At 50.6% G+C, this 26,457-nt stretch overlaps 4 protein-coding genes across 9 annotated transcripts; 3 read left to right on the forward strand and 1 right to left on the reverse strand.

Annotated features, from left to right (window-relative positions):
• Positions 1-8,880: 8,880 nt before the first annotated feature.
• On the forward strand, positions 8,881-12,704 carry eif2s3 (eukaryotic translation initiation factor 2, subunit 3 gamma). Its single transcript, XM_037455739.2, has 12 exons — positions 8,881-9,003; positions 9,972-10,035; positions 10,120-10,247; positions 10,324-10,445; positions 10,545-10,639; positions 10,721-10,879; positions 10,999-11,133; positions 11,221-11,315; positions 11,409-11,553; positions 11,667-11,836; positions 11,935-12,107; positions 12,296-12,704. Exons 1-12 carry the CDS (start codon positions 8,935-8,937, stop codon positions 12,357-12,359), a joined length of 1,419 nt encoding a protein of 472 aa, XP_037311636.1. The 5' UTR covers positions 8,881-8,934; the 3' UTR covers positions 12,360-12,704.
• Positions 12,705-13,106: 402 nt separating this feature from the next.
• Positions 13,107-17,248, forward strand: lrrc31 (leucine rich repeat containing 31). Of its 2 annotated transcripts, none has more exons than XM_062559093.1 (10): positions 13,107-13,358; positions 13,681-13,851; positions 14,093-14,236; positions 14,708-14,875; positions 15,138-15,227; positions 15,414-15,596; positions 15,870-16,037; positions 16,114-16,278; positions 16,581-16,736; positions 16,863-17,248. In XM_062559093.1, exons 1-10 carry the CDS (start codon positions 13,346-13,348, stop codon positions 17,246-17,248), a joined length of 1,644 nt encoding a protein of 547 aa, XP_062415077.1. In that variant the 5' UTR covers positions 13,107-13,345. The 2 variants fall into 2 exon arrangements, with proteins under 2 accessions (XP_062415077.1, XP_037311635.2); XM_037455738.2 differs by having other exon boundaries at positions 13,108-13,358; positions 15,138-15,302.
• Positions 17,249-17,502: 254 nt separating this feature from the next.
• On the reverse strand, positions 17,503-20,622 carry lrrc34 (leucine rich repeat containing 34). Its single transcript, XM_062559094.1, has 11 exons — positions 20,490-20,622; positions 20,066-20,222; positions 19,581-19,839; positions 19,397-19,483; positions 19,172-19,300; positions 18,985-19,080; positions 18,731-18,885; positions 18,488-18,643; positions 18,064-18,190; positions 17,760-17,979; positions 17,503-17,629 (listed from the first exon to the last, which is right to left on the reverse strand). The coding sequence occupies exons 2-10, from the start codon at positions 20,170-20,172 to the stop codon at positions 17,785-17,787; spliced, it is 1,311 nt and encodes a 436-aa protein (XP_062415078.1). The 5' UTR covers positions 20,173-20,222; positions 20,490-20,622; the 3' UTR covers positions 17,503-17,629; positions 17,760-17,784.
• mynn (myoneurin) lies at positions 20,563-25,804 on the forward strand. 5 transcript variants are annotated; one of them, XM_062559091.1, is made up of 9 exons: positions 20,563-20,652; positions 21,239-21,287; positions 22,259-22,591; positions 22,685-23,697; positions 24,076-24,235; positions 24,464-24,642; positions 24,756-24,842; positions 25,052-25,177; positions 25,285-25,804. In XM_062559091.1, exons 3-9 carry the CDS (start codon positions 22,326-22,328, stop codon positions 25,662-25,664), a joined length of 2,211 nt encoding a protein of 736 aa, XP_062415075.1. In that variant the 5' UTR covers positions 20,563-20,652; positions 21,239-21,287; positions 22,259-22,325; the 3' UTR covers positions 25,665-25,804. The 5 variants fall into 5 exon arrangements, with proteins under 5 accessions (XP_062415075.1, XP_062415074.1, XP_037311641.2 ...); XM_062559090.1 differs by having other exon boundaries at positions 22,321-22,591; XM_037455744.2 differs by having other exon boundaries at positions 20,564-20,652; positions 22,318-22,591.
• The last annotated feature ends 653 nt before the right edge of the window (positions 25,805-26,457 follow it).

A 26,457-nucleotide genomic window follows, 5' to 3' on the forward strand; every position in this document is an offset into this window, starting at 1 on the left:
CGTTAGGTTGTTGCTGTACCCATATCATATTATTGCCGTTCCCATGTCATGTAGAAAATACACGTTTTTAAAGCAACGCGGCCTAAACACAGATTGCAGGTGAATTCAACAAGTTGTTGCCTGTAAACAAGCTAGCCAAAACATTGTAAGTTACTGCATGCTAAACATTGTAAAGTATGGTACTGTGTAATATACCTGGAAATGTTACTCCAGAAATGCCATAAATTGTTTATAATGTCATAAGTAAACAATTTATAAATAAGGGTTCTCAAACACCTGCTGCTGTTATCACCATTAAACTTTTTTATTACTGTCATAAACCCAAATTACACACTTTGCCTTTTCCCTAAAGTCTTTGTTCTTCCCTCCTCACAGGTTCCTGTGGATGGAGGTTACATCTGATGGAGTTTGTCCCTGCAGTTGTCCTGCCTTACACCTGGTGTACTACTCTGAATATTTGAATAATTTCTGTCAGGAATTGAACGTGTTGTTCTCTCTGTACACACCTACTCCTCTGCTGTTCTCCCTTAGGTTTTGTCCAGTTGCAGGTGAATTTTACGTGTGCCGATGTGATGGTTTTGGGATGCTGCATGTTTACAGACTGTAAAGATCCCTCAGGCTTATTTTTCATTTTGGGTTGAACAAAATAAAATGAATTGAATTGAATTAACTTGTTGACTAGAGGCATCTGCAACTGAGGGGTGTTCTGCACATTCTGAATCATTGAAGTGACGATGAGGGAGACGGAGCTGATTTCAGGTATACGATCCGGATTCAAGTGACTCGGAGCCAGATCTTGTTACAGAATCTGAAAATGAAGTGCCAATGATTCAGAAAAATGGTTTACAAACACTAAATTCTAAACTAACTGGTTCATGTTGTTGCTCCACTTATATTTTCATAGTTTATTTTTTTACAAAATATAATTAATGTTTGTATTCTGTTTTGTATAGGAAAAGTGTTTAGTGTTATATTGATATGAATAAATACAAATTAATCAAATTGTGTTGTCCTTGTTAAGGGCTGTTGACATGATTGACAACTGTCAACAGCTGATTGTGTGTAACTTGTACTTTTCCAGCGAGCAATTTATCCGTTGAAAAGACGTCTTTGACCCGACGTTGAAAATTGGTTTAAAAGTGAAAGTTGTTTCAACGTCTATTCGTAGACGTTGAAAAGACGTCTATGTTTAGACCCGTTTTCAACGTGATTTTTAATATCGGTGGTAAACGCACAAATGTGGACGTAATTTCTTTTTACACCTATAAAATAATGCTATAGCACAAAGTAGAGGACGACATTTTACCGTATTAAAAATCACGTTGATATGTGGTCTAAATATAGACGTCTTTTCAACGTCTACGAATAGACGTTGAAACAACTTTCACTTTTAAACCATTTTGCAACGTCTTTTCAACGTCGGGCATAGACGTCTTTTCAACCAAAGAATGTTCACTGGGATACTTAATATTAAGTAACATTAAGGACATTAGCTCAATGATAACGTGTGTTTGGATGTGCTTATGCACACGACGTCTCTCCACGGGACAGTCCCCCTCGGCGTGGAAGTATGATGCGAAGGCGGCGAGGTCCGGTGCCCGATCCGAACCAACGAGCTTTTAAACGGGCAACGGCTAGCACCGGGTACCGCTAGATGCGGCACTCATCCAGACGCTGTTTCTGTGGAAGTCGATGAAATTCATCGAGGCGTCTGCGCCTACGGATTCTATTTAGTACAAAAACACGACTCAGGTTGAAGGTCCGACGTTAGTAGGACTTCCACAGCGAGTACAGAGTCGCTGTGTCTTCCAGGTTTGATGCGGAGGAAAAACAATGGCGGAATATTGAACGGTTTCAGGGTGATAAACCGCGCCTCTCTTAGGCCACGCCCCTTTAATTTTGCTGTTCAACTGCCAACCAAAACGTCATCTTCGGTCACACCCCTTTTGCGTTGGTGTTCACCTGGCAACGAAAACGTCATCTTAGGCCCCGCCCCTTTTGCATTGATGTTCACATAGCAACCAACCCGTGATCTTAGAATATCCCGTGATCCCTTCTGTTTCGAAGCTTAGTACACGACGTTCAACCCGACGGACACACACGTTTAATACACGACGTTCAACCCGACGGACACACAGGCAGACTAATGGCTGACAACAATCAGATAATCAGTCCCAAGGACGCCCTGGATAATACAATGGAGAGGGCAACTTTGTCCTCAAAGACGATCAACGAACTGACAGATCGGGTGATCGAACTGGAGGACATTGAGAAACAATCTAAACTCCAAAGATTGACTTTAAGTGAAGCGATCCAAAAATCCTCCGAAAAAATCATTGATCTGCAGAAGGTTGAAGCAGAGCAAAAGAATGAGATCGCCAAGTTACGCGAGGAGAAAGAATCATGGGATAAAGAAAGGAAGCTCCTTCAGGAAACCTGCTTCCGATCAACAAAAAAGGATTGCGGTATCATTGGGAAGACGAAGGTTTCCGAGATTGAACTGGCGGAAATGAAGCAAAACTACATTGTGCAATTTCAAAACACAATGGAGTTTTGGAAGGAGTACTGCGTCAACCAAGATGTTCCGGAGGAAGGGTATGTAGCCCCTAGTTCCTCCTCTACTCTCTCAATCACTCTATCTCCCTCAAGCCTTCACAAGAAAGAGATGAACGTGGCTCAGAAGACAATGGAGAGACAAAGGCAAAACATTTATAGTCTGAAGGAGAATATTAAAGATCTCCAGAAGACGACCAGAGATTATGAGGCAAGAATGTCTGAGGCTCAGAAGACCATCGAGAGACAAGGGCTCGAAATCTCCGGTCTGAAACAGTCTCTCCCAGATCTCCAGAAAGGGGTCAAAGATCATGAGGGAGAAATGACCCAGGCAAGTCAGACCATTGCGACACAAGGGTTGGAAATCTCCAATCTGAATGAGAGACTCCAAGATGTCAAGATGGTGGTAAAACTTCAAACGGAAGTAATTGAGAAGCTCTCTGGAGAAAAGCTTCTGGTTAGTAAGGAGGCAGATCTCCTAAAGTCCACCAACATCGACCTTGAGAAGTGCCTCTCAGAAAGCAGAAGTCTCCTCAAAAACGCAACAACCAAACTCGCCCAGACAAACTGTACGACAGAGTACGAGACTCTGAAGACAGAGTTTGAGACTCTTAAGGGGGAAACCAGGACTCTGGAGACAACCCTCTGTGCTGAGCGGATGAAAAGCGAGCGACTGGAGGATGAACAGCTGCTCCTAGAGGACATCTGCCTCTTGTTGAAGAAAAGGACTCTGGGGTTCTTTGGTAGGAGAATGCAAGACAGAGCCACTGAGCTGGAAAAACTAAAGAGGAAGATGTTAGTAAGGGACACTGAGAATGGGTATACCAGGAGGAGCAGACACAATAACACCGAAACTGCACGATTGGCAGTTTGAACCCCGGCTGCTACATGAAAGTGTCCCCTGAGCAAGACACCCAACCCCTTGAATTGTGAATCCGTGTATGGGCGGATCAGTATATTGGTGGACAGTGTGTGAGACACTGTGTGAGACAGTGTGTGAGACACCGTGTGAGACAGTCTGTCGGGCAGTGAATGCTCGACTGTGGCGTGTGGTGTACACGTAACGTGTGTGAGACACCGTGTGAGACACCGTGTGAGACGGTCTGTCGGGCAGTGAATGCTCGACTGTGGCGTGTGGTGTACACGTAACATGTGTGAGACACCGTGTGAGACAGTCTGTCGGGCAGTGAATGCTCGACTGTGGCGTGTGGTGTACACGTAACGTGTGTGAGACACCGTGTGAGACGGTCTGTCGGGCAGTGAATGCTCGACTGTGGCGTACACGTAACGTGTGTGAGACACCGTGTGAGACGGTCTGTCGGGCAGTGAATGCTCGATTGTGGCGTACACGTAACGTGTGTGAGACACCGTGTGAGACAGTCTGTCGGGCAGTGAATGCTCGACTGTGGCGTGTGGTGTACCCGTAACATGTGTGAGACACCGTGTGAGACGGTCTGTCGGGCAGTGAATGCTCGACTGTGGCGTGTGGTGTACACGTAACCTGTGTGAGACACCGTGTGAGACAGTCTGCTGGGCAGTGAATGCTCGACTGTGGCGTGTGGTGTACACGTAACGTGTGTGAGACACCGTGTGAGACGGTCTGTCGGGCAGTGAATGCTCGACTGTGGCGTACACGTAACGTGTGTGAGACATCGTGTGAGACAGTCTGTCGGGCAGTGAATGCTCGACTGTGGTGTGTGGTGTACACGTAACGTGTGTGAGACACCGTGTGAGACGGTCTGTCGGGCAGTGAATGCTCGACTGTGGCGTGTGGTGTACACGTAACGTGTGTGAGACACCGTGTGAGACGGTCTGTCGGGCAGTGAATGCTCGACTGTGGCGTACACGTAACGTGTGTGAGACACCGTGTGAGACGGTCTGTCGGGCAGTGAATGCTCGATTGTGGCGTACACGTAACGTGTGTGAGACACCGTGTGAGACAGTCTGTCGGGCAGTGAATGCTCGACTGTGGCGTGTGGTGTACCCGTAACATGTGTGAGACACCGTGTGAGACGGTCTGTCGGGCAGTGAATGCTCGACTGTGGCGTGTGGTGTACACGTAAGACTGTGGCGTGTGGTGTACACGTAACGTGTGTGAGACACTGTGTGAAACACCGTGTGAGACAGTCTGTCGGGCAGTGAATGCTCGACTGGGGCGTGTGGTGTACACGTAACGTGTGTGAGACACTGTGTGAGACAGTGTGTGAGACACCGTGTGAGACAGTATGTCGGGCAGTGAATGCTCAACTGTGGCGTACACGTAACGTGTGTGAGCCGGGTTGTGCGGCGGCAGCCCAAACCCTGACCCCACCCCCCCCTCAAGATGGGGATGGATGGGAGTCTGGGGGCCGGGACGGGCGGAGACGGGCGTCTGGGGGCCGGGACGGGAGGAGACGGGCGTCTGGGGGCCGGGACGGTCGGAGAGACATGCATTTGAGTCCTGCCTTCAGCCTGCACCAGCACCTCTACCTGACAGAATGACGCCCGACCCGGCCCCCAGACGCCCGTCTCCGCCCGACCCGGCCCCCAGACGCCAAAAATAAGTCGAAGCACGATTAGGCTGATATCCTAACATTTGTCTTCTTTTATTTACCTTATGTAACTCTGCCTAGGGCGTTCTCCAAAAGGCCCAAACTGGTTTAACCAACAATAAAAACATGCCGAAGAAAATAAGAGACATGTCAGGTAGAGGTGCTGGTGCAGGCTGAAGGCAGGACTCAAATGCAGGAGTTTCCAAAAGGTTCTCTTTATTCACCAACAAAACAGGCGCCGGGCTGTGCGGCGGGGGCCGGGACGGGAGGAGACGGGCCTCTGGGGGGCCGGCACGGGCGTCTGGGGGCCAGGACGGGTGGAGACGGGCGTCTGGGGGCCGGGACGGGCGGAGAGACATGCATTTGAGTCCTGCCTTCAGCCTGCACCAGCACCTCTACCTGACAGAATGACGCCTGAACCGGCCCCCAGACGCCAAAAACAAGTCGAAGCACGATTAGGCTGATATCCTAACATTTGTCTTCTCTTATTTACCATATGTAACTCTGCCTAGGGCGTTCTCCAAAAGGCCCAAACTGGTTTAACCAACAATAAAAACGTGCCGAAGAAAATAAGAGACATGTCAGGTAGAGGTGCTGGTGCAGGCTGAAGGCAGGACTCAAATGCAGGAGTTTCCAAAAGGTTCTCTTTATTCACCAACAAAACAGGCGCCGGGCTATGCGGCGGCAGGCCCAACCCCTGACCCCCCCCCCCTCAAGGGCCGGACGGGAGTCTGGGGGCCGGGACGGGTGGAGACAGGCACCTGGAGGCCGGGACGGGCGGAGACGGGCGTCTGGGGGCCGGGACGGGAGGAGACGGGCCTCTGGGGGCCGGCACGGGAGGAGACGGGCGTCTGGGGGCCGGGACGGGTGGAGACGGGCGTCTGGGGGCCGGGACGGGCGGAGACGGGCGTCTGGGGGCCGGGACGGGCGGAGAGACATGCATTTGAGTCCTGCCTTCAGCCTGCACCAGCACCTCTACCTGACAGAATGACGCCCGACCCGGCCCCCAGACGCCCGTCTCCGCCCGACCCGGCCCCCAGACGCCAAAAATAAGTCGAAGCACGATTAGGCTGATATCCTAACATTTGTCTTCTTTTATTTACCTTATGTAACTCTGCCTAGGGCGTTCTCCAAAAGGCCCAAACTGGTTTAACCAACAATAAAAACGTGCCGAAGAAAATAAGAGACATGTCAGGTAGAGGTGCTGGTGCAGGCTGAAGGCAGGACTCAAATGCAGGAGTTTCCAAAAGGTTCTCTTTATTCACCAACAAAACAGGCGCCGGGCTGTGCGGCGGGGGCCGGGACGGGAGGAGACGGGCCTCTGGGGGGCCGGCACGGGCGTCTGGGGGCCGGGACGGGTGGAGACGGGCGTCTGGGGGCCGGGACGGGCGGAGAGACATGCATTTGAGTCCTGCCTTCAGCCTGCACCAGCACCTCTACCTGACAGAATGACGCCCGACCCGGCCCCCAGACGCCAAAAACAAGTCGAAGCACGATTAGGCTGATATCCTAACATTTGTCTTCTTTTATTTACCTTATGTAACTCTGCCTAGGGCGTTCTCCAAAAGGCCCAAACTGGTTTAACCAACAATAAAAACGTGCCGAAGAAAATAAGAGACATGTCAGGTAGAGGTGCTGGTGCAGGCTGAAGGCAGGACTCAAATGCAGGAGTTTCCAAAAGGTTCTCTTTATTCACCAACAAAACAGGCGCGGGGCTGTGCGGCGGCGGCCCAACCCCTGACAAGGGCCGGACGGGAGTCTGGGGGCCGGGACGGGTGGAGACGGGCGCCTGGGGGGCGGGACGGGCGGAGACGGGCGTCTGGGGGCCGGGACGGGAGGAGACGGGCTTCTGGGGGCCGGCACGGGAGGAGACGGGCGTCTGGGGGCCGGGACGGGTGGAGACGGGCGTCTGGGGGCCGGGACGGGCGGAGACGGGCGTCTGGGGGCCGGGATGGGCGGAGAGACATGCATTTGAGTCCTGCCTTCAGCCTGCACCAGCACCTCTACCTGACAGAATGACGCCCGACCCGGCCCCCAGACGCCCGTCTCCGCCCGACCCGGCCCCCAGACGCCAAAAACAAGTCGAAGCACGATTAGGCTGATATCCTAACATTTATCTTCTTTTATTTACCTTATGTAACTCTGCCTAGGGCGTTCTCCAAAAGGCCCAAACTGGTTTAACCAACAATAAAAACGTGCCGAAGAAAATAAGAGACATGTCAGGTAGAGGTGCTGGTGCAGGCTGAAGGCAGGACTCAAATGCAGGAGTTTCCAAAAGGTGCTCTTTATTCACCAACAAAACAGGCGCCGGGCTGTGCGGCGGCGGCCCAACCCCTGACCCCACCCCCCCCTCAAGGGCCGGATGGGAGTCTGGGGGCCGGGACGGGTGGAGACGGGCGTCTGGGGCCCGGTACGGGCGGAGAGACATGCATTTGAGTCCTGCCTTCAGCCTGCATCAGCACCTCTACCTGACAGAATGACGCGACCTTTGGAAGGACTCAGCAGGGTTCGCCTTTGACAACCTGTTTTTGGGAACCCGTCTGGGGGCCGGGTCGGGCGGACATTGGCGTCTGGGGGCCGGGTATTCAGGCCTTTCTTGAATGTTCCACTTGTGCATGATGGTCAAATGCAGCACTCATTTTGCGAATTTAAAAATGAAGAAATTAAAATGGCGTAATACATTGCAGAATAAAGACATTTGAAGGTTTGTGAGGTAAACAAATAGCAGCACTTAAATTGTACTTGTAATGGCTCTTATCTCCAGCTTATTTGATGACATTGCACTCTCTTGTTACTTGTTCTTCTGAGTTTGTATCTCTATGTGGAAATGCACTTATTGTACGTCGCTTTGGATAAAAGCTAAATGACATGTAATGTAATGTAATGTAATTGCACAGAGACATTTTATTTCCAAGAGAAAACCCTTGTAAAACATTAAATTCCTGTTTCAAGGAAGAGCGAGGCTGAATGCATGGAGCAACAACAGGTGGACTCACTAACACCAGTGTCACACTTTGGCACCACCAAAGCGCTCAGGACCAGGAAGCTGCAGAGATGGAATGTGTTTTACCCAGATGTTAGTGTACTGCTGGACAGTGTTCTCAATAAATGTTCTTTTTCCACTTAAGTGTTTTGTCCAGATACACCCTGAGAGGCAGAGGCGGACAGTATTTAGTCAACAGTTTTAACAGTCCGATCTCAGGTGGTCTGGCCCAGTAGTCAAAATGCACACAATCAAGTAATCTACACACAGATGTGATGTAGTGATGTTCGAGTAGTTTGTTTTCATGACACTTTATTCACCATGGCTTTTTTGAAAGCTGTACTTGAAAAATATTTTAAAAAACATACGATTTTTTGCAGTCATTTTTAAGCTAGTCCCTTGACATCTGCGGGGCAGCTTTTCTACAGAACTACAGACACAACAGAACTACAGAATGCTATTTGATGACGTCAATGAACAACGAGGTGACCTGACACGCGATACATTTATTTACTTTTTAAAATGTACTTAAAACGACTGCATTGTACTGTCTTAAATGATAGCTAGTCATGTATCAAAAGCATTTATTTCATTAGAAAAATTATATTAAATTGCATCAGACGTTTTGAAAGGACCCCGTGGTGTTAATCAAGCGAGAGGAAGACACCGTTTTGTGGCATCTATCAGCGAAAATAAATACAAAAGTGACACATTATTGTAATTTATTTCATGTACTATATTCTACAAATAAATCTCATACAATTTTAATCAATCTGGGCTTTCTTTCTTTTTTTTTGATATAGCAGCTTTCGGCGGTTGATCAGGCGTTCGCCGGAGCCGCCTCATTCAGTCCCCTTTTCATTCAAGATGGCGGGTGACGAGTCTGGTACAACGCTTGGTCAGCCTCATTTGGCCAGACAAGACCTTAATTCTCTCGTAAGTGTCACGTTAACGGGTTTCATAGCTTCGGGTTTTCTTTATGTCGCTCGCTGTCGGTTCCCGGGTGTCACCGATTCTGCCGAAACCCCCACCGGTCGCCGGTGCTGCGCCGCTACCATCCGGCACATGACGACAGGCCCCCGGCCGGGCGGGGAGCTAACGCAACCGTTGTTCAATGCTAACGCCGCGAGTACCACCGGCACAGCGACACCGTGCTATCGGCTCCAAATGCGACTAACGTGGGAGTGTACGCCGTCCGTCTACAGCGCCGAAGTGTTCGCCGTCTTTGTTCCGTGTCGGTGGCGTGTTCTTCAGTCCCGTTCGGTTTAATGCGTTAGCATCGTTTGCTGTGTTGAAGTGAAATCTACCAAAAGGTCAACGGGGTTCGTCACAGTGATGGAACAAGAGATGAAAGAGAATTAACCCGGTTCTTGTTTCCGGTTTTCATCTGTTTCTGTTTGTATGGTCATTTTCTAAAATGGTGACATGATCGGGATATAGATCATAGGTTGCCTACCTACCTTTCATGATTTTATATTAAGCAGTTAAATAGAATGATTGTAAACATTTATCAGTTCCTCATTTCCACCAATGCTTCATGTAATTACGTAAACAACACGTAAAGTTAGTCTGGTGGTGCTGAATGACAATGAATGGAAGTGATTATCGTTCTTAAAGTACAGGCTATTAAACAATGTTCAGATCAATTAAAGACGGGTGATGTGGCATGTAAATATATGTGAATAAGTAGTGTTACTTAGTGTTGATATTACAACATAATGTAAATCCTCCTTTTGTGTTCAGCTTTGCGTGTTGACTTGCACTCATTGTGGGTCCGTGTCTGTCTGCCCGCCTCCATTTGTGTCCGTTCACCTCTGGGATTAAAGAGCGAGGGGCTCCTCTTCTCTCACTGCGTGGTTGTGTTTCACCCTGATGAACTCTAACCTGGAATCTCTTCTCTGCAGGATGTTTCCTCTCTGACGCCTCTCTCCCAGGAGATCATCAGCAGGCAGGCCACCATCAACATTGGTACGTAGAACATTTCATGAAAAACCGCGACATCAGCGAGAAGCTCGGACTTGTTCTGACGCCCGGCTCCACCTTCTCTCCCAGGCACCATCGGCCACGTGGCCCACGGGAAGTCCACGGTGGTGAAGGCCATCTCCGGCGTCCACACGGTGCGCTTCAAGAACGAGTTGGAAAGGAACATCACCATCAAGCTAGGATATGCCAACGCTAAGGTAAGCGGCCACCTTTTTTTTTTTTTTTTTGGGAGGGCGACTGCGTTTTTAAAGGGACGCCTCCGTGTTGCCGCAGGTCTACAAGCTGGACGACCCCAGCTGTCCCAGGCCAGAGTGCTACAGGTCGTGTGGCAGCAGCACTCCGGACGAGTTTCAGTCAGACATCCCCGGAACGAAGGGCAACTTCAAGCTGGTCAGGTGAGACGAGAGCGAGAGAGACAACGGGTCGTGTCCCCCAACGTGGACCCTTTGAATCAGTTTTACTCTTAAGCATCACTCTTATGTTTCTTCTCTCAGACACGTGTCCTTCGTCGACTGCCCCGGTCACGACATCTTGATGGCGACCATGTTGAACGGAGCCGCTGTGATGGATGCCGCCCTCCTGCTTATTGGTAGGCCCGCCCCCCCCTCGCTCTTCTCACACACACACATACAGGGTGTTACTGTCCTCTGACCTGGTCTCTGTCCTCCAGCCGGTAACGAGTCGTGTCCTCAGCCCCAGACGTCGGAGCACCTGGCGGCCATCGAGATCATGAAGCTGAAGCACATCCTGATCCTGCAGAACAAGATCGACCTGGTGAAGGAGAGCCAGGCCAAGGAGCAGTACGAGCAGATCCTCGCCTTCGTGCAGGGTGAGTCGGGACCTTCCTAACAAAACTGTTCTGTGAGATTTCACGTGGTGTGAAGTTCAGCTGCTGTTCGGGTCCCTTTTTGAAGTCCTGACGTTTGATGTTTGATGTTCGTGCTGCAGGCACGGTGGCAGAGGGCGCCCCCATCATTCCCATCTCTGCACAGCTCAAGTACAACATCGAGGTGGTTTGCGAGTACATCGTCAAAATGATCCCGGTGCCCATCAGAGACTTCATCTCCGAGCCCCGGCTCATCGGTGAGAGGCACCTCCTGCGCCATTTGTTCTCGTGGTCTTTAGTTTTTATTTCTCTCTCTTTTTAAACGCTGCATTTCTGCGTTTCAGTCATCAGGTCTTTCGACGTCAACAAGCCGGGCTGCGAAGTCGACGACTTGAAAGGAGGCGTGGCCGGAGGGAGCATCCTGAAGGGAGTCCTCAAGGTGACTCATTGGAGCCGGCTCTTTGCTTCGGTGTTTCTTTTAATAGAGTAAATGTAACCCCCCCTCCCTCCCTCCCCCTTGTGTGACCTCCAGGTGGGCCAGGAGATCGAGGTGCGACCAGGCATCGTGTCCAAAGACCACGAGGGGAAGCTGATGTGCAAACCCATCTTTTCCAAGATCGTCTCCTTGTTCGCCGAGCACAACGACCTTCAGTACGCCGCGCCCGGAGGCCTGATCGGTGTGTGGGGGGTGGGGGGGATCTATTAAATGGGTTAATTTCCAGCGCCGCTCTGTTGTCGCCTCACCCGACTCCCATCCGTAGCCCTTCCTCACAGTGAGCTCTGTGTGCAGGTGTGGGCACCAAGATCGACCCCACGCTGTGCCGGGCGGACCGTATGGTCGGTCAGGTGCTGGGCGCCGTCGGGGCGCTGCCGGAGATCTTCACCGAGCTTGAGATCTCCTACTTCCTGCTCCGGAGGCTGCTGGGAGTCCGCACCGAGGGGGACAAAAAGGCCGCCAAGGTGAGGCTCGAGCGCCGTAGGGTCCAACCGGTCTTTTTTTCAAATGTTATTTGGAGACGTTGATGACGGCGTCCCGGTGTCTCCGATCGTCTCCGCAGGTCCAGAAGCTGTCGAAGAACGAAGTGCTGATGGTGAACATCGGCTCGCTGTCGACGGGCGGCCGAGTCAGCGCCGTGAAGGCCGACCTCGCCAAGATCGTCCTCACGAACCCCGTCTGCACCGAGGTCGGGGAGAAGATCGCTCTGAGTCGACGGGTGGAGAAACATTGGCGGTGAGGAGCAACAATAATTATGTCCAAATGCAAAAGATACAGGTTTTAGGTTCTTTAATTTCCAAGATCATTAAATAGGAAATAATTTGTTATTCAGATAAAATGTCCTTTAGTCGGCAGTTTAATATTATAAACGTTAAACTGCCTTTGTTGTGATCTGACTGGCTCCTCCCCTCGTTGTTCCTCAGTCTGATTGGATGGGGGCAGATCAGGAGGGGCGTGACCATCACACCCACAGTGGACGACGACTGAGGAGGAAGCAGCAGCAGCCGCCGCCGCCGACGTCACCAAACATCACACTCTTCTTCGTTGCTCTTTTTGTTTTGGGTTGTTGTGGGTTTTTCCTGACAAGGAAGGAAGGAAGGAAGGAAGGAAGGGACGAAGGGAACAGGACACATCAGTGTTTTAAAGCTTGTTTCTCCTTTTGCTCCTCTTCCTCGGCAGCAACACGGGGAAGTTGAGTTCAGCCTTTCTACTTGGGTGTTTTTACCTTTGTTTCAGCAGAAGAAGACCGAGGAGGAGGAGGAGGAAGAGGAGGAGTTCCATTCAGTACATAAATGATTTCAGTCAAATCTAATAAAATGCATTTGGAAGAAAAGTTCTTGTCTGGTTTCCTTTTGTTGTAGCTGAAGATGAAAATTAACCTTTAAATTGATATGAATATAACATATATACATGTGATCAAATCCCTCAAACGGGTTTGTCTGCAATGATTCTGATTATTGGTTGATTAAATTGTTTTTATTTTTAAAGGTATCAATATATTTCTTTTTAGTTCCAGCTCCTCGAATGAGGAGTTGCTTTATTCAACATTTATAGGGATTAATGATGGTAACTCATCTGGTAGAATGTAATAACTCACCAGTATTTCACCACTGGTATAAGTAACCCTTCAGAATGAATTATTAAAAAAAAAAGGCACCAACGTTCCAAGTCCAGTCGCAAGTTTACTGTTGGCGGGGCACTTCCGGGATGAGCCACCTGACGAGCACGGGACGTGACGTCATACAGGTGTTGATGCGAGGCAGAAGTCATTCGCAGAAGGAGCCCCGGGAGGTAAAATCTAAAAGGTGGAGGTTTGTGATGCAGTTGATGCGTCAGACGTTAATCACAGTTTGAGTAGTTTTTATCTCCACGAACAAACGGACCGTGAACGCATCACCGGGACAAACACTGGAGTCTATTTTATTTATTTTGAACTTCACTCACTTTTGGAGCTCAACTCTTCTCACCTGCTCATGGAGACTGCAGGTAAGAGTCATTATTTTGACTCCAGTACATTTATTAGAACACGTTTACATTTGCTAAAGTACGTGTTTAGTCACTAGATCAGGGTTTATTTACTAGTTCATGCACTCTGCTTGTAAATGTGTAACCAGATCCTGTGATTTCCGACTTTTTTGAAGATTCTTCCTGTGAGGAAGGATTATCACTGCTTCCATAATATTTCATCTATTTACCTTTTTAATAAAATCACTTCTTTCCCAATGTCCATAACTCCAATTTGACGAAGTAGAAGAGCGCGTTTAAAGGACATGACGTGTTCTGGGTTTTCTTTCCTCTCATTGGTCAGGAGGTCAGCGGGGGCGGGACGGCGGCGGTCCGAAGGCCTCCCCCCTCGACCTCCTCATGAACCAGATCCGCAGGAAGCGCGCGGCGTCGGCCCGGAAGCCGCTGGGACGCTTCCTGTCCCGGGACCGGACGGCGGTGCCGGAGGCCGCGGAGGAGACGGGACCGACCTCAGGTTCGATTCCCGGTTCACCGGAAACGCTTCAGAGGAAACTCTCGGTTCACCTCACAAACAATTCATCCATATTTCACATTATATAATTATATACATATATATACATATATATATATATACATATATATATATATATACATATTTAAATGGAGATGAAGATGTACACACATTTTTATGGCTGCAGACAAGGGGAAGATGTTAATAGATGAAGAAGAAGTGCGTGTGCGTGTGCGTGTTGCAGGCGTGGCCGAGGCCGCGGGGGGCGAGCAGGACGGCGGCTGGGGGCGGGTGTGCGTCTTCCTGCAGAAGTTGGGGAAGGAGGCCGACGGCCGCAGCTTGCGTCTGTCTCACTGTGACGTCACAGCCACCGACCTGCTGGAGTTAGGTGAAGCTTTTATGCACAAATCGTGTTTTTTTTTTTTTTAAAGAATGTGGATTTTTTCCCTGTAAAACATCAAATGTTGGATTGAAAAATGAAGGAGTATAAATTATATAAATTTATATAAATATATTTTACATTTTTAATCCATTTTTTGTTTAAAAAAAAAGCGGTTTCACATATTTGACTTCATCTCTTGAGTAATTCATTAGTCTATAAAAACACACATGACAGCACACTTTAGATTCAGGTTTTTATTGTCTCACTTTAGAACCAATTCTTTGCCAAAACAAATTGTCTTGACAATGTTTTTTCTGTTGTGAACCCTGAGTTTAGTTCTGGATTGAGCTTTAAATATTCACTTTTTAAGAGTAATCTCTGTTTGACTTTAAAACACGACACTACTTCTTTTCTCCGGCTTTAATCGCTTCGCTGATGAAGTCGTGCTGCATTAAATCGCTCCGTCTTCGCCCTCAGCCACGTTGCTCCGCCTGCTGCCCCGGCTGGAGGAGCTGGACGTCTCCTGGAACGAGCTGATTGGCGGATGCCTGCCGGCGTTGACCTCTCACCTGCAGCAGGTGGGCGGGATCAGAGCTCTGAGGCTGTGCAGCTGCAGGCTGAACGCCGCCGACGTGGCGGCGCTGGGTGGGTCGACGCTACCTCACTGATAGTGAATCACAATCATCCCAACAAAAGATTCAAATGTGCTAAAACACCTCCGGTCAACGTAGATTTAGTGACTCTGATTAATTAGACCATCAATCAAACAGCTGGACATTATTACGCAGCTCTTCTTTCTGATCAGTTCACTCACTTTAGGTTTTAGGTCCGTTGTTGGTTCTACTGTGTTGGTTCCAGATGTTTGCGTGGGCTCCTCACCGCTCAAACACATGTGTTTGCCGTGCAGGCGAGGCCCTCTGCTCCGTCCCTCTCCTGGAGGTCCTGGATTTGTCCTGGAACAGCGGCGTCGGCGGCGTCGCTTTGCAATGCCTGCTGGGTAAACTCCCCCCTCCGTTGAGGGAGCTCCACCTGGTGGCCTGCCGGCTCACTGCGGCCGACGCCGCGGCGCTGGGTACCGACATTAACCCGTAACCACCGGGGCTTCCTTTCCTGATTTCATACATTTCCCAGAATGCCCCGGGAGATCCCACCTAACCCCCCTGTCTGTGTAACGCGTAATCAGCAGGGACGGTGTCTGCTGTCCCCGGGCTCTGCGTGCTGGATCTCTCCTGTAACCCTCAGCTCGCACAGGAAGTGGACGCCGGCGGCTTCGCGGCGCTCGCCTCCCGCCTCCCCCACGCCGCCGCGCTCGCCGCGCTGCGCCTGCAGGACTGCGGCCTGAGGCCCGGCGGCCTGGAGGCTCTCGGTAGGAGACCTGCGAACACAGTTTCTCTCAGTGAAGTAATGTTTTAAATTAGTTGCTAATTGTTAATTGAAGCTAATTCATATTCCACCTGCTGGTGTCGACCTGCCACAGAACTACGTCGACCTCACTTCACTTTTTGTCTTTTTACTAACTGAAAAGGTAGTAAATAATCATTTCAACCTCATGTTTCATTACAGGGAGTTTTTCATCCCTTTAAATTGGACTAAGAGTCTGGTTCATTTATTCTGGTCCCCCACCATCACTGTCCTGCAGGTGGTTCACTCCACCATCACCTGTCATTGCGAGAGTTGGACCTGTCCTGTAACAAGAGTCTGGCTGGAGGCCTGGAGACCCTCACGCCCCACCTGGCTCACCTCACGCACCTGGAGAGCCTCGACCTCCACCTGTGCCGGCTCACGCGCTCCGATCTGGAGGCCCTGAGTGAGTCTGTGTCTGTGTGTGTCTGTGAGTGTGTGTGTGTTAGAGGTCGTCAGTCATGTGACCCCGTTGTCTCCAGTCCAGGTGCTTCCCTCTATGGTGGGGCTGACCCAGCTCGATGTGTCCTGCAATCAGGAGGCAGGGGGCGTGGTCGACCAGCTGGTCGCCGCCCTCCCGCTGCCTCAGATGAGGCGGCTGCCGCTCAACAGCTGCAGCCTGAACCGGGACGGCTTCACAGCTCTGGGTGACGGATACTACTAATATTTATTAATATAATATGATGTACTAATATCAGTCACTAATATCAAAACCACTTCATGAACCTGCTGCTTCCACGACAACCGCTTCCAACCATACTCTATTTTATAAGATACCATATGTAATTAATTTTTAAATACACAAGACCCCTCAAACACACAAAAGCAAATTACCAATACAAATATAGAATATATATAATCATCCTTTTGACTTTAAATGTATTTAATCATTTACTAGTTCAGTTTATTGTATTCTGTGTGTGTGTGTGTGTGTGTGTGTGCGTCTCAGCCCTGGCGGTGCCCGCCCTGCTCAGCGTGGACGTGTCTTGGTGTAAAGTGGTCGGCGGGCGTCTGGCTCTGCTGCTGGACGCTCTGCAGCCGTCTGTGGTCCTGGAGCTCCGCCTCAGCAGCTGTGACCTCACCACCGAGGACCTGCGTCACCTCGGTAACACACACACACACACACACACACACACACACACACACAGGTGCATGGAAGGGACAATGCTCAACGATTTGACAAAAACAGTTAATGAAAGTTTCAACGCTCTTCTTCGTTGGTGCGGTCCAGCTGCCGCGTGCCGACGTGGCGTCCTGTCCTCCCTGCGCACGTTGGACGTGTCCTACAATGGCTCCGTGGGGGAGGACGGCTGGTCCGCCCTGCTGGCGGCGGGAGGCCTGGCCTCGCTGCAGGACGTCGACCTCAGCCTGCGACCTTTGACCTCCGCCCCCTGCTCGGCCTGGCTGCCTGCGCTGCTGCGCGCTCTGCCCGGCCTCCCGGCGCTGACCCGCCTGGCGGCGCAGCGCTGGACCGCCGGCCCCCGGGACAGAGAGCAGCTGACCCACAGCCTGAGGAAGAGGGGCGTCCTGCTGGAGTGGGACGTGGTCACCGCGTCCTCGTCCGAGGCGACCAATCAGGAGAGTCCTGAGGAGGACACAAGATCACTGAGCAACTGAATTAAAAGAACAAAAGTTATTAGTAATTTGTTTATTGAACATTTCTTAAGAGATGCAGAACACTTTAAAGTCAAAATAAAACACAGTGATGATGTCATCATGTCACCTGATTCAACTCTTATGAAACCTCTCATTTTGTAGAACATAAATTTAACTGAACTAAAATCCCGAAGTGAACTGGAAAAATTAAACATCTCTTTACTTCACTTCCTCATCACGTGAGGCAGAATGAATGCAGAGCAGAGTTCACTGGGCGGAGCTCTGAGGTCCGGGACGACCTTCAGTTGACCTTTAGTTGACCTTCACAGACACTCGGTAGAAACGGTTCAGGTTGTTCAGTTCACAGGTTTTATTCCAGCAGCAACCTGAGCGAACTGTCCTCTGCTCCGTCATGTACAAACATACATAAATATAAATACATACACAAAAATGACTCCCAAAGCCTGTGATGAATATTGATGCACCTTTAATGACAAACATCTCATCATCTTCCTCACGAGACTCATCTCACCACCAAGAGATCGTCTTTGTTCTCTTTACTTTGTGTTTCTTCCCTGAGGCCCAGCTGCAGCGCAGGGAACCGAGCGCCCGGCCTCCACGTCCGCCCCGAACCGCCGTCTCCTCAAACCGTGGGAGCCCTCCGCCAGACACGCTCGGCCGTCCACCTGGTACGCGCTGACGTCCGTCCGGTCCGGAGGGAGGCGGCCGCTGGCCATCATCTCCCCGAACACCTGGAGGGGGAGGGAGAGAGACGGGGGTTCAAGGGTGTGTGTGGGAGAGCGAGTGGAGAGGGGGGAGGGGGGGGGGGGGCGTACCTGACAGGCGGGCTCCTCCAGGCGGTTCCCCCAGATGTAAAGGTGGCTCAGCGTGCTGCTCGCCCTCAGAGCCTGAGCCAGAGAGAGCAGGCCAGGAGGCCCCATGTGGTTACTGCTGACCGACAGCCTGAAGGAGAAGTTCACTCCGCTTCATTTATTTCATCACGATTAAATATTAAATATCTTCTTAGGCGTCTTTCACCTTCAGATCTACAAAAACGATTCTAATAAGTTGAAGCTTGATACCTTCTCAGAGCATTAAAAAACACCTAAATTAAGATGTTTGTTTTCTCCCGTTCAGACCTTAAAGAAACCCACTGACTAGGTAAAAACCGGAAACGCTTACTTCATATGACCTTTGACCTTCACCTTTGAACCCCTTAAACCGACAGTAGATAACACGCGTTGGGCGTTGTGGACTCACTCCTTCAGGACACAGCCCGGCCAGGCCACGCCCTCGCTCAGGTGCGCCGCGCCTTCGTCTTCGATCCGATTGGACGACAGATCCAGGACCTCCAGGGTCCGGCTCTGCTTCAGCAGCTGGGCCAGGTGACGCACGCCGTCGCAGGTCACGCGGTTACTGCGCACAACGAGGGGGGGGGAAAATACTGCATTCTCCTCTCCATCAACCCAGAAAAACAAACGGGGGGGGGGGGGGCGTCTCTACCAGCGGAGGTCCAGGTAGCGCAGGCGGGCGTTGAGCCTCAGGCCGGCGCTCAGCCTCTCCATCCCCGCGTCGCTCATCCCCATCGCCCCCAGGTGCAGCTCCAGCAGGCCGCCGTTCGCCGCCAGCATCTCGGACACGTGCACCGTCCACTCCTCCTGCGGGACGCACGCTCCCCCCCGTCAGCTGAAGGCGTGTGCGTCCGAAGTGACCTTTGTGCGTGTGAAGTGACCTTTGGGGGGGGGGGGGGCACGTACCTGCAGGCTGAAGAGCAGCGCGCGGCTGAGGTCGGCGGAGAGAAGGGTCTCGTTGCTTCTCAGAGCGACGGCCAACGCGATCACGCCCCGAGTGTCCTGTGAGATACGGGCTGCTTCGTCTGGAGGGAGGGGCGGTGCGCTTTGTGCATGCGTGTGTGTGTGTGCGTGCGCGTGTGCGTGCGCTCACCAGGTCGCAGTCGGCCAGCTCCAGCTCCCTCAGCGTGCTGTTCACCTGCAGCATGCTGGCCAGGTGCATGGCTCCTCTGCGCTCTATCTTATTGCAGGAGAGTCTGAGAGAGAGCACGGTGCTGTTGCACTGCAGACAACACGCGATGATGGTAGAACGCAGCGATGAAAGCCTGCCGGTGTGTGTTTGTGTGTGTTAGCTGGGTGTTTGTGCGTGGTTACACACCTGCAGGCTCTTGGCGAGAACTTCCGCTCCGTCTCCCCGGATGTCGTTGAACACCAAGTCCAGAGAGCGCAGAGACGAGCTGCCGTTCTGCTCGGTGGCAACAGGGGGGGGGATTGACCACGACATCCATAACATGAAAAATAACAAGAATCTGATTTAAAAACATCCTCCATCTCCTGCTCACCTGCAGGAGGTCGACGAGGTGTCCGACCCCTTTGTCTGTTATGTTGTTGTACCGGACATCGAGACCTGTGGATGCACAGAAAAAGACGTTTAGATGGTTTAAAAGATGAGATGGGACTGTCCTACGTGAAGGTGTCCGCCCACCTGTCACACTCTTGTTGTTCCTCAAACATTTTGAGAGGGCGAGAACGTCGTCGTCGTCGAGTCGCTGGACGCGTCCCCGGCGGCTGTTTCCCGGCAGTTTTATTGTGACACCACTGCTAAATAAACAAAAACTACTGACATCAATGATGCCTTCAGGTGCACTGCATAAGAACCAAAACCGGGTCAAAAACCAAAATAAAACCAGGTTTGTGATGTATGTTTTAGTAGATTTTTTGCCCCAAGCATATTAATTGTATTTGTAAATATCGCAGTATTCGCAGCACCCGAAGGCAAAAAAGCTAAATTAATATTAACTTTCAATGAGTAGATTTATCCACCTACCCTGTCACTGTGGTCTTCTCTAAAGCTTCCACGACGTGTGGATTGATCTCTATCTCATGGTCTGCACAGACAGCTGAGTACAACTCGGACATAGTTACTCCAGCCATCCTGGGGCTTGTTGAGTTTGAGTTTCTATGGCAACAAGTCAAGATGGCACCTTGCAAAGGACAGACGAGACAATAAAGGTCATTAAAAAAATGCTTTAAAAATGTAAAAACATTTAAATTTAAGTTCAAGGAGAAGATATTATCATAACATGAAGTATTCTTGTGGACATAAAAAATGTCTTCTTAATCTCAGAATACACGAATAAGCCCAGAAACGTACGGGTCATGATGTTTAAAAGCTTGCGTAATAGAGACGTCTGGAGAGTAAAATGTGGAGTCATTCAAAGTTCATTATTTATTTCTGTTAGTAATCCTACCGTTTTACGATAGTAATCAACATCCCACCCTCGTCCGTTTTTCATCTGGGCAAAGCGGTGTCCATCTTGACCCAACCGACTCTTCTTTGAGCGTTATCGGCGCAGTCTCGCGAGAGTTCCCGACGTCACGGGATAATGGCTGAAGATCGCGGATATCAAGAAGGTACTTTTTCTGCTTTTATTTACTTCGTGCCGGACAAACATTTCGCGTGATTACTGACTCAATCTGTTCAATTGACGACGAGTGCGCGCGGCCCGTCGGTGAAATCGGTGTTTTTCTGACATTTAGCGGCGACTTACATCGACACACACCGCCGGTATCAAACGACGAGCCTTCGAAATAAGAGCACAATGTTTTCCGCGCTTTTTCTCGCCACTACGAAAATGGTTAGCCCCGCTAGTTACCCCCCCGCCCGGTTTAACGGCGAATCGGCAAGCGTAGCTCCGTGAGTGGAGTACTCATCACACGGAGTCTACGTCTACCGGAACGCGATGCCGACGAACAGTCGCCAGAAGTCGATTTAAGCTAGCTACGACACCGCTGTTAGCATTAGCATGAGCGCGAGGCCTGCTCAGGAAGCGGGCGTGAGCTTTTATTTTCCAAAACTAGTTTTTCCCCCCATCTCACCTGTCGAAGCTGCTGAGAATAAAATCCTCTGATGAGTGTTTACACATGTGATGCATCTCGTATCGTATACTTCCATCATGCTACTTTCACTTTTTCTAAATGCATAACTATCCTCCAACAGAGAGAGCTACAATTTAAGACCTGAAGAAAGAGCAGACATACTACTAACAGTAAGTTGGTACTTATTATCATAGTAATGTTTATAATTGTATTTTAAATGTGCTTTGAGGTTATGTATGATATATATTATTTTAATTGAAAATAGGTATTCTGTTGTCCTCATAGAACCGACCTTAAATTGATATTTTCATGTATTAAATGCCCGAATGGGTATTAAATACATAATAAAGTACTTGAACGGTACAATGAGAAGTCAGTATTTTAGTTTTTAGTTTTTTTAACAACTTCAATTTCTTTTTATGGGCAATCACAGCTGCAACTTGAAACAATATAAACAAGGCAGTACAGCGTTAACCCCCCCCCCCCCCCCCCACCAACCTCCCCAAAAATAATGAAATAAATCAAAGTTGTGTCCAAACCATTGACTCGTATTGTCAATGTGTAAAATATCACATGCATAAAGTTAAAAAAACAAACATGAAAATGATGACTATAAGCAACAGTGCCCCCTTGCTTAAAATCCAGCTACATAAGAACAGATGAATGTGTTTTCTGAGTGTTTTTGTAGCCGTTAGGAGGAAAGAATTAATGGCGGATGTGAGACGAGTCCTTTAGAATCCTGTCCTCATGTCAGAGATGCAGAGCCTCCATTGTTGTCCAAAAATAAGGTTGAAGCTACAAGCCACATGGTTTCTTCCTGTTTTGGCCAGCTGTTTAGGGAATTATTCAGCCTTTTATATTATAGAGAATCAAACTTTATTTCTGTGAGTTTTGTTTTGAGGTTTATCTCTTCAGTACTAGAACACGTGTAATATGCTGGAATTTGCATAATAGTTATTTGAAAGCAGTTTTTTAAAGAAAATTATCATATTCACAATGAATCTGTAATTAACAGATTATTGCATAACACCAACATTGTGTAGTAGGAATTATGTAACTAACTTATTCTTAACATAAACGTGTTGTTTGATAAACTCGATTCATGCGTCTTTGGCCATTTAATGGTGGCGCCCGTGTTTAGTCTGCTCAGCTGATGGTGTCCTGGTGCACGGCGGCGCTCACGTCTCCTCCCTCCTTCAGCAGCAGCGATGGCTCAGGTCACCAGCCACGGGAAGCTGCTGCTGCAGCGCCTGCACCAGCAGCGGGAGATGGACTTCCTGTGCGACATCACCATAATGGTGCGAGATGTGGAGTTCAGAGCCCACCGCAACATCCTGGCAGCGTTCAGCAAGTACTTCTCCACCCAGGCCGAGCGGGGTCAAGAGGTCACGACGCTGGACCCCGAAAAAGTCAGCCGCTACGCCCTGGAGAAGCTGTTGGAGTTCATCTACACCGGACAGATGAATCTCAGCAGGTGAAACGCCGTCAAATGCACCTTCGATGTTTGGGATCAAACGACTTGTAGCGTTGATTTAAAGAATGATTATTTTTTTTACGGGCTTTTCAGCACCAGGCAGGCGGCTGTGCGCCGAGCCGCTCTGTTCCTGGGGATATCAGAGGCCACCAGGTACCTGGTGGAGACCCCCCACTGGTCCGAGTCCCAGTCGGAGGCGGATAAAGAAGCTGGTCTCTCTCCTGCGAGCCCGGCCTCTCCCGGCAGCCCCTGCTCGCCGCTTCCCCTGTCCATCGTCTCCGTCGTGGTCGGGTGTCAGGAGGAGGGGGCGCCCGGCGGGGAGCAGCAGAAAGAGGAGGAGGAGGAGGTGGAGGAGGAGGCGGCCGCGGAGGAGGCCGCCACTGCCTACGCGGATATCGTAGATGGGGAGAAGAGCGGCGAGGAGTACACCCCCGTCGCAGCCAAGAGCGTCGGGAGGGGGACGGGGAGGAAGAGGGGCCGGCCGAAGAGAGTCAGCAGCGAGTTTGTGGAGCCGAGCGGCTCCGCCGATGCCACGCCCAAACCCCAGAGCAACAGGGGGAGGGGCAGAGGCAGGGGGCGGGGCCGGGGGCGGGGGCGGGGCAGAGGAAGAGGGGCGGTCAAGACCCAGGATCTGTATTTGGAGGATTCTGACGGAAGCGTGAAAGATTTCGGGGACTTCTCTGAGGACTGGAGCCCCTCCCAGGAGGACGACGACGACGACTTCCTGGCAAAGAAGCCCCGGCTGAGCTACAGGGAGGGGGGCAGGGGCCGCGGCAGAGGAAGGGGGCGGGGCAGAGGGAGAGGAAGGGGGCGTGGCCGTAGGAAGATGGTGGAGGAGGAGGGGGAAGAAGAGGAGGAGAGCGGCGGGGCGGGGACCGATGACGACTACGTCGTGGGGGAGGAGATGGACGACGGCGAGATCGGGGAACAGGAAATGGACGAGCTGTCGCTGTCGTGCACCGAGTGCAACAAGCTGTTCAAGGACGTGAGCAGCCTGCGGCGACACGAGAAGATCCACAAGGGCCTGAAGCCCTTCGTCTGCATCTTCTGCTCCAAGAACTTCAGGCAGGCGACGCAGCTGAAGACCCACCTGCGCATCCACACAGGTGGGGAATCGTAATGAAGCCTAATGAGTCTTTAAATGACATCACTTTGTCAGTTCTAGTTCAGTGCTTTGATTGTTGAGCCCTTAACTTTAAGCTCAAGTCTTTAAATGTTTGGTTTTGTACAACGCAAATACTCCCAAATACTCAATTTGAGGCACAGAAAAGGAGCAAATACACCATTTCTTTTCTTGATAAATACCCACAATTGATCTGCTTCGTGTCAGTAAACTAAGGATTGTCCTCTGAATGAAGGAAGCACGTCTAAGATCGACTTCATTAGAATAATCACATCTTTAATAACTGGAATTGAGTTGGATGGAAAATAACTTGTGATGATCACAATAAGGAGAAACATTTCGTACCGGCGTTCGTTTGCAGGCGAGAAGCCGTTCAACTGCTCCGAGTGCGACAAGTGCTTCGCTCAGAAGTGTCAGCTGGTCGCTCACCGCCGGATGCACCACGGCGAGGAGAAGCCGTACACCTGCGAGCGCTGTGGCTTCAAGTTCGCTACCTCGTCCAACTACAAGATACACATCAGGTATTACTACCACTCATTGGTAATATTATCAATAATAATATTAGCGTTCAGCCAACTGGTATTACTTTATCCAGCTATAATTTCACTCAAAACTTTATTATAACATTACTGACAAAAGCGTTGAACTAATTCACACAGCAGTAAGGAAAAAGCATGTATTTATTTAACTAATTCCCTAAAAGTACGATGTAAAAACAAAGGTGTGTGTGTGTGTGTGTGTGTCCTCAGACTGCACAGTGGGGAGAAACCCTACGTCTGTGACATCTGCGGCCAGGCCTTCGCTCAGTCGAGCACGCTGACGTACCACAAGCGGCGGCACACGGGAGAGAAACCGTACCAGTGCGACCTGTGCGGCATGTCGTTCTCCGTCTCCTCGTCGCTCATCGCTCACGCCCGAAAACACACCGGTGGGACGCCTTCATGCCTCCTTGTTCGTTACCTCGTCGGCATTCCGGCTGTTTATGGTCAGAAAGAATAATGTTTGTGTGTGTGTGTGTGTGTGTGTGTGTGCGCGCTTCAGGTGAGACTCCGTACAAATGTGCGCAGTGCAACGGAAGCTTTGTGACGTCTTCCGAGCTGAAGAAACACATGAGGCGACTTCACCCGGGTGAGTTGTCCCCCCCGAGCCCGACCTCAAAGGACCTTATCAATACGTTTTATTATTGATCCCCACAAAGGAGAGACTCACAGACAACTCGCTTTGTTCTTCTCTGCGTGAGACCGAAACAATATGGGAGGAGTTACTTTAAAGTACCGGGACGCCAGAAACAAGGAAGGGCTGTAAACGTGTGTGTGTGTGTGTGTGTGTGTGCGCAGAGGGAAACAACGGAGTGCAGTGTCTGCTGTGCGGAAACCGCTTTGCCAGCGTGAAGAACATGATTAAACACCAGGAGAAGGCTCACGCTGACGAAGTGCGGCAACACAAGGAGAGAGCCAGAGCAGGTGAGCTGTGTGTGTGTGTGTGTGTGTGTGTGTGCGCAGAGAGAGCGTCCCGATACACAGTAAGTGGTCTTACATTTCTCTCTGGGTGGGTGTGTGTGTGTCCTCAGTGGTCCTCCTGGCCTCCAGTCACCCCGTGGCTTTCGTCCAGAGCAAACTCGCCCAGGAAAACAAAGTCATGGCGTCCATCCCTGAAGGCGGGGAGCCCACCAACCCTGACCCGACCACCCCCAAAGCCCCGCCCCCGACGTCTGCAGCCGCCACCGCCACCATGATACAGGACTTCAAGGCGGAGCCCACTCACACCGCCATCGCCGCCGCTGCCGACCAGGTGACCTTTGAACCCGACACGGAGCAGACCATCAACTCGGACACGCTGCACGCGCTGGTGGAGCAGCTGCGGCCCCCGCCCTCCCCGGCCCAGAGCCTGGAGCAGATCGTCATCATCAGGACGGTGGACAACGGCGAGCCCAACGCTCCCCAGCAGTGAGGCGGGGGGGAGACGGCGCCCGGCGGTCGGAGAGCTCCTTCTGCTTTTAGTACAATTCCACATTCGGTCTGCTGGTCGACGCAAACAAACCTCCGGGTTGGACTAACTCACTTGGTGAATGAGGGGGGGGAGGAGGGGGGGGGGGGGGGAGGGTTTCCACCGAATTCGTCCGCAATCAACTTCCTGTTTCAGCTTTGACCAATCCAACTCTCCGTAGTTGCGTTGAGGGAGGAGCTCCAACGCTTCAGGTGCTCTCAACGTCTCCCCCAAACAAACAAGCTGCTGGTTTGTTTACAGGAGTTGCTGTAGGTCGTAGAGGGGGGGGGACAGGGGGGGGGCACACAACACATTTAACCCTTCACGTTTACTTCCTGGCTCCCGTCACGATGCTTTCTGACGGCACATGAACTCTGAGGGGGGGGGGGGGGGGGTGCTTGTATTTAGTGACTCATCCCTTTATTGTTGTAATCTGCTCGTATTGATCCTGATCAGGGGGGGGGGGTTAATTGTCGCTGCCCTTTGATCACCGGATGAAGCCGACTTAAACTAACTTACCAAAAACCTAGTTGCTAACGCGCCGTCTGATTGGATGAGTGTTATATTATATTATAATATTTCAGCCGCTCACGATGTTGTCGTGGTTACGTAGTTGATTTTATTTGTCATAAAGTGTGATGGTGATTATTATCATCATCGCTCTGTTTATGCAAACAACCTTTTTGTTTTTAGTGTTAAATGTTTTTTTTGTTTTTTTTTGGAAGCGGATTTGAAGGATTGAGTTTTATTTCTATCC

Source organism: Pungitius pungitius, chromosome 19 (assembly GCF_949316345.1).
Source record: "Pungitius pungitius chromosome 19, fPunPun2.1, whole genome shotgun sequence".
Lineage (NCBI taxonomy): Eukaryota > Metazoa > Chordata > Actinopteri > Perciformes > Gasterosteidae > Pungitius > Pungitius pungitius.

Bases quoted from the DNA above. Each gene is read 5' to 3' on its own strand.
- lrrc34 (XM_062559094.1), bottom strand. From the start codon at position 20,172: ATGGCTGGAGTAACTATGTCCGAGTTGTACTCAGCTGTCTGTGCAGAC. The intron at 19,484-19,580 runs GTGAGCAGGAGA...GCCACCGAGCAG, and splicing joins ACCTCGTCGACCTCCTGCAG to AACGGCAGCTCGTCTCTGCG. The intron at 18,644-18,730 runs GTAGAGACGCCC...CGTTGTGCGCAG, and splicing joins CGCTACCTGGACCTCCGCTG to TAACCGCGTGACCTGCGACG.
- eif2s3 (XM_037455739.2), top strand. From the start codon at position 8,935: ATGGCGGGTGACGAGTCTGGTACAACGCTTGGTCAGCCTCATTTGGCC. The intron at 9,004-9,971 runs GTAAGTGTCACG...TCTTCTCTGCAG, and splicing joins GACAAGACCTTAATTCTCTC to GATGTTTCCTCTCTGACGCC. The intron at 11,837-11,934 runs GTGAGGCTCGAG...TCGTCTCCGCAG, and splicing joins GGGACAAAAAGGCCGCCAAG to GTCCAGAAGCTGTCGAAGAA.
- mynn (XM_062559091.1), top strand. From the start codon at position 22,326: ATGGCTCAGGTCACCAGCCACGGGAAGCTGCTGCTGCAGCGCCTGCAC. The intron at 22,592-22,684 runs GTGAAACGCCGT...CGGGCTTTTCAG, and splicing joins GGACAGATGAATCTCAGCAG to CACCAGGCAGGCGGCTGTGC. The intron at 23,698-24,075 runs GTGGGGAATCGT...GTTCGTTTGCAG, and splicing joins CCACCTGCGCATCCACACAG to GCGAGAAGCCGTTCAACTGC.
- lrrc31 (XM_037455738.2), top strand. The intron at 14,876-15,137 runs GTGGGTCGACGC...TTTGCCGTGCAG, and splicing joins CGCCGACGTGGCGGCGCTGG to GCGAGGCCCTCTGCTCCGTC. The intron at 16,038-16,113 runs GTGAGTCTGTGT...CGTTGTCTCCAG, and splicing joins CTCCGATCTGGAGGCCCTGA to TCCAGGTGCTTCCCTCTATG.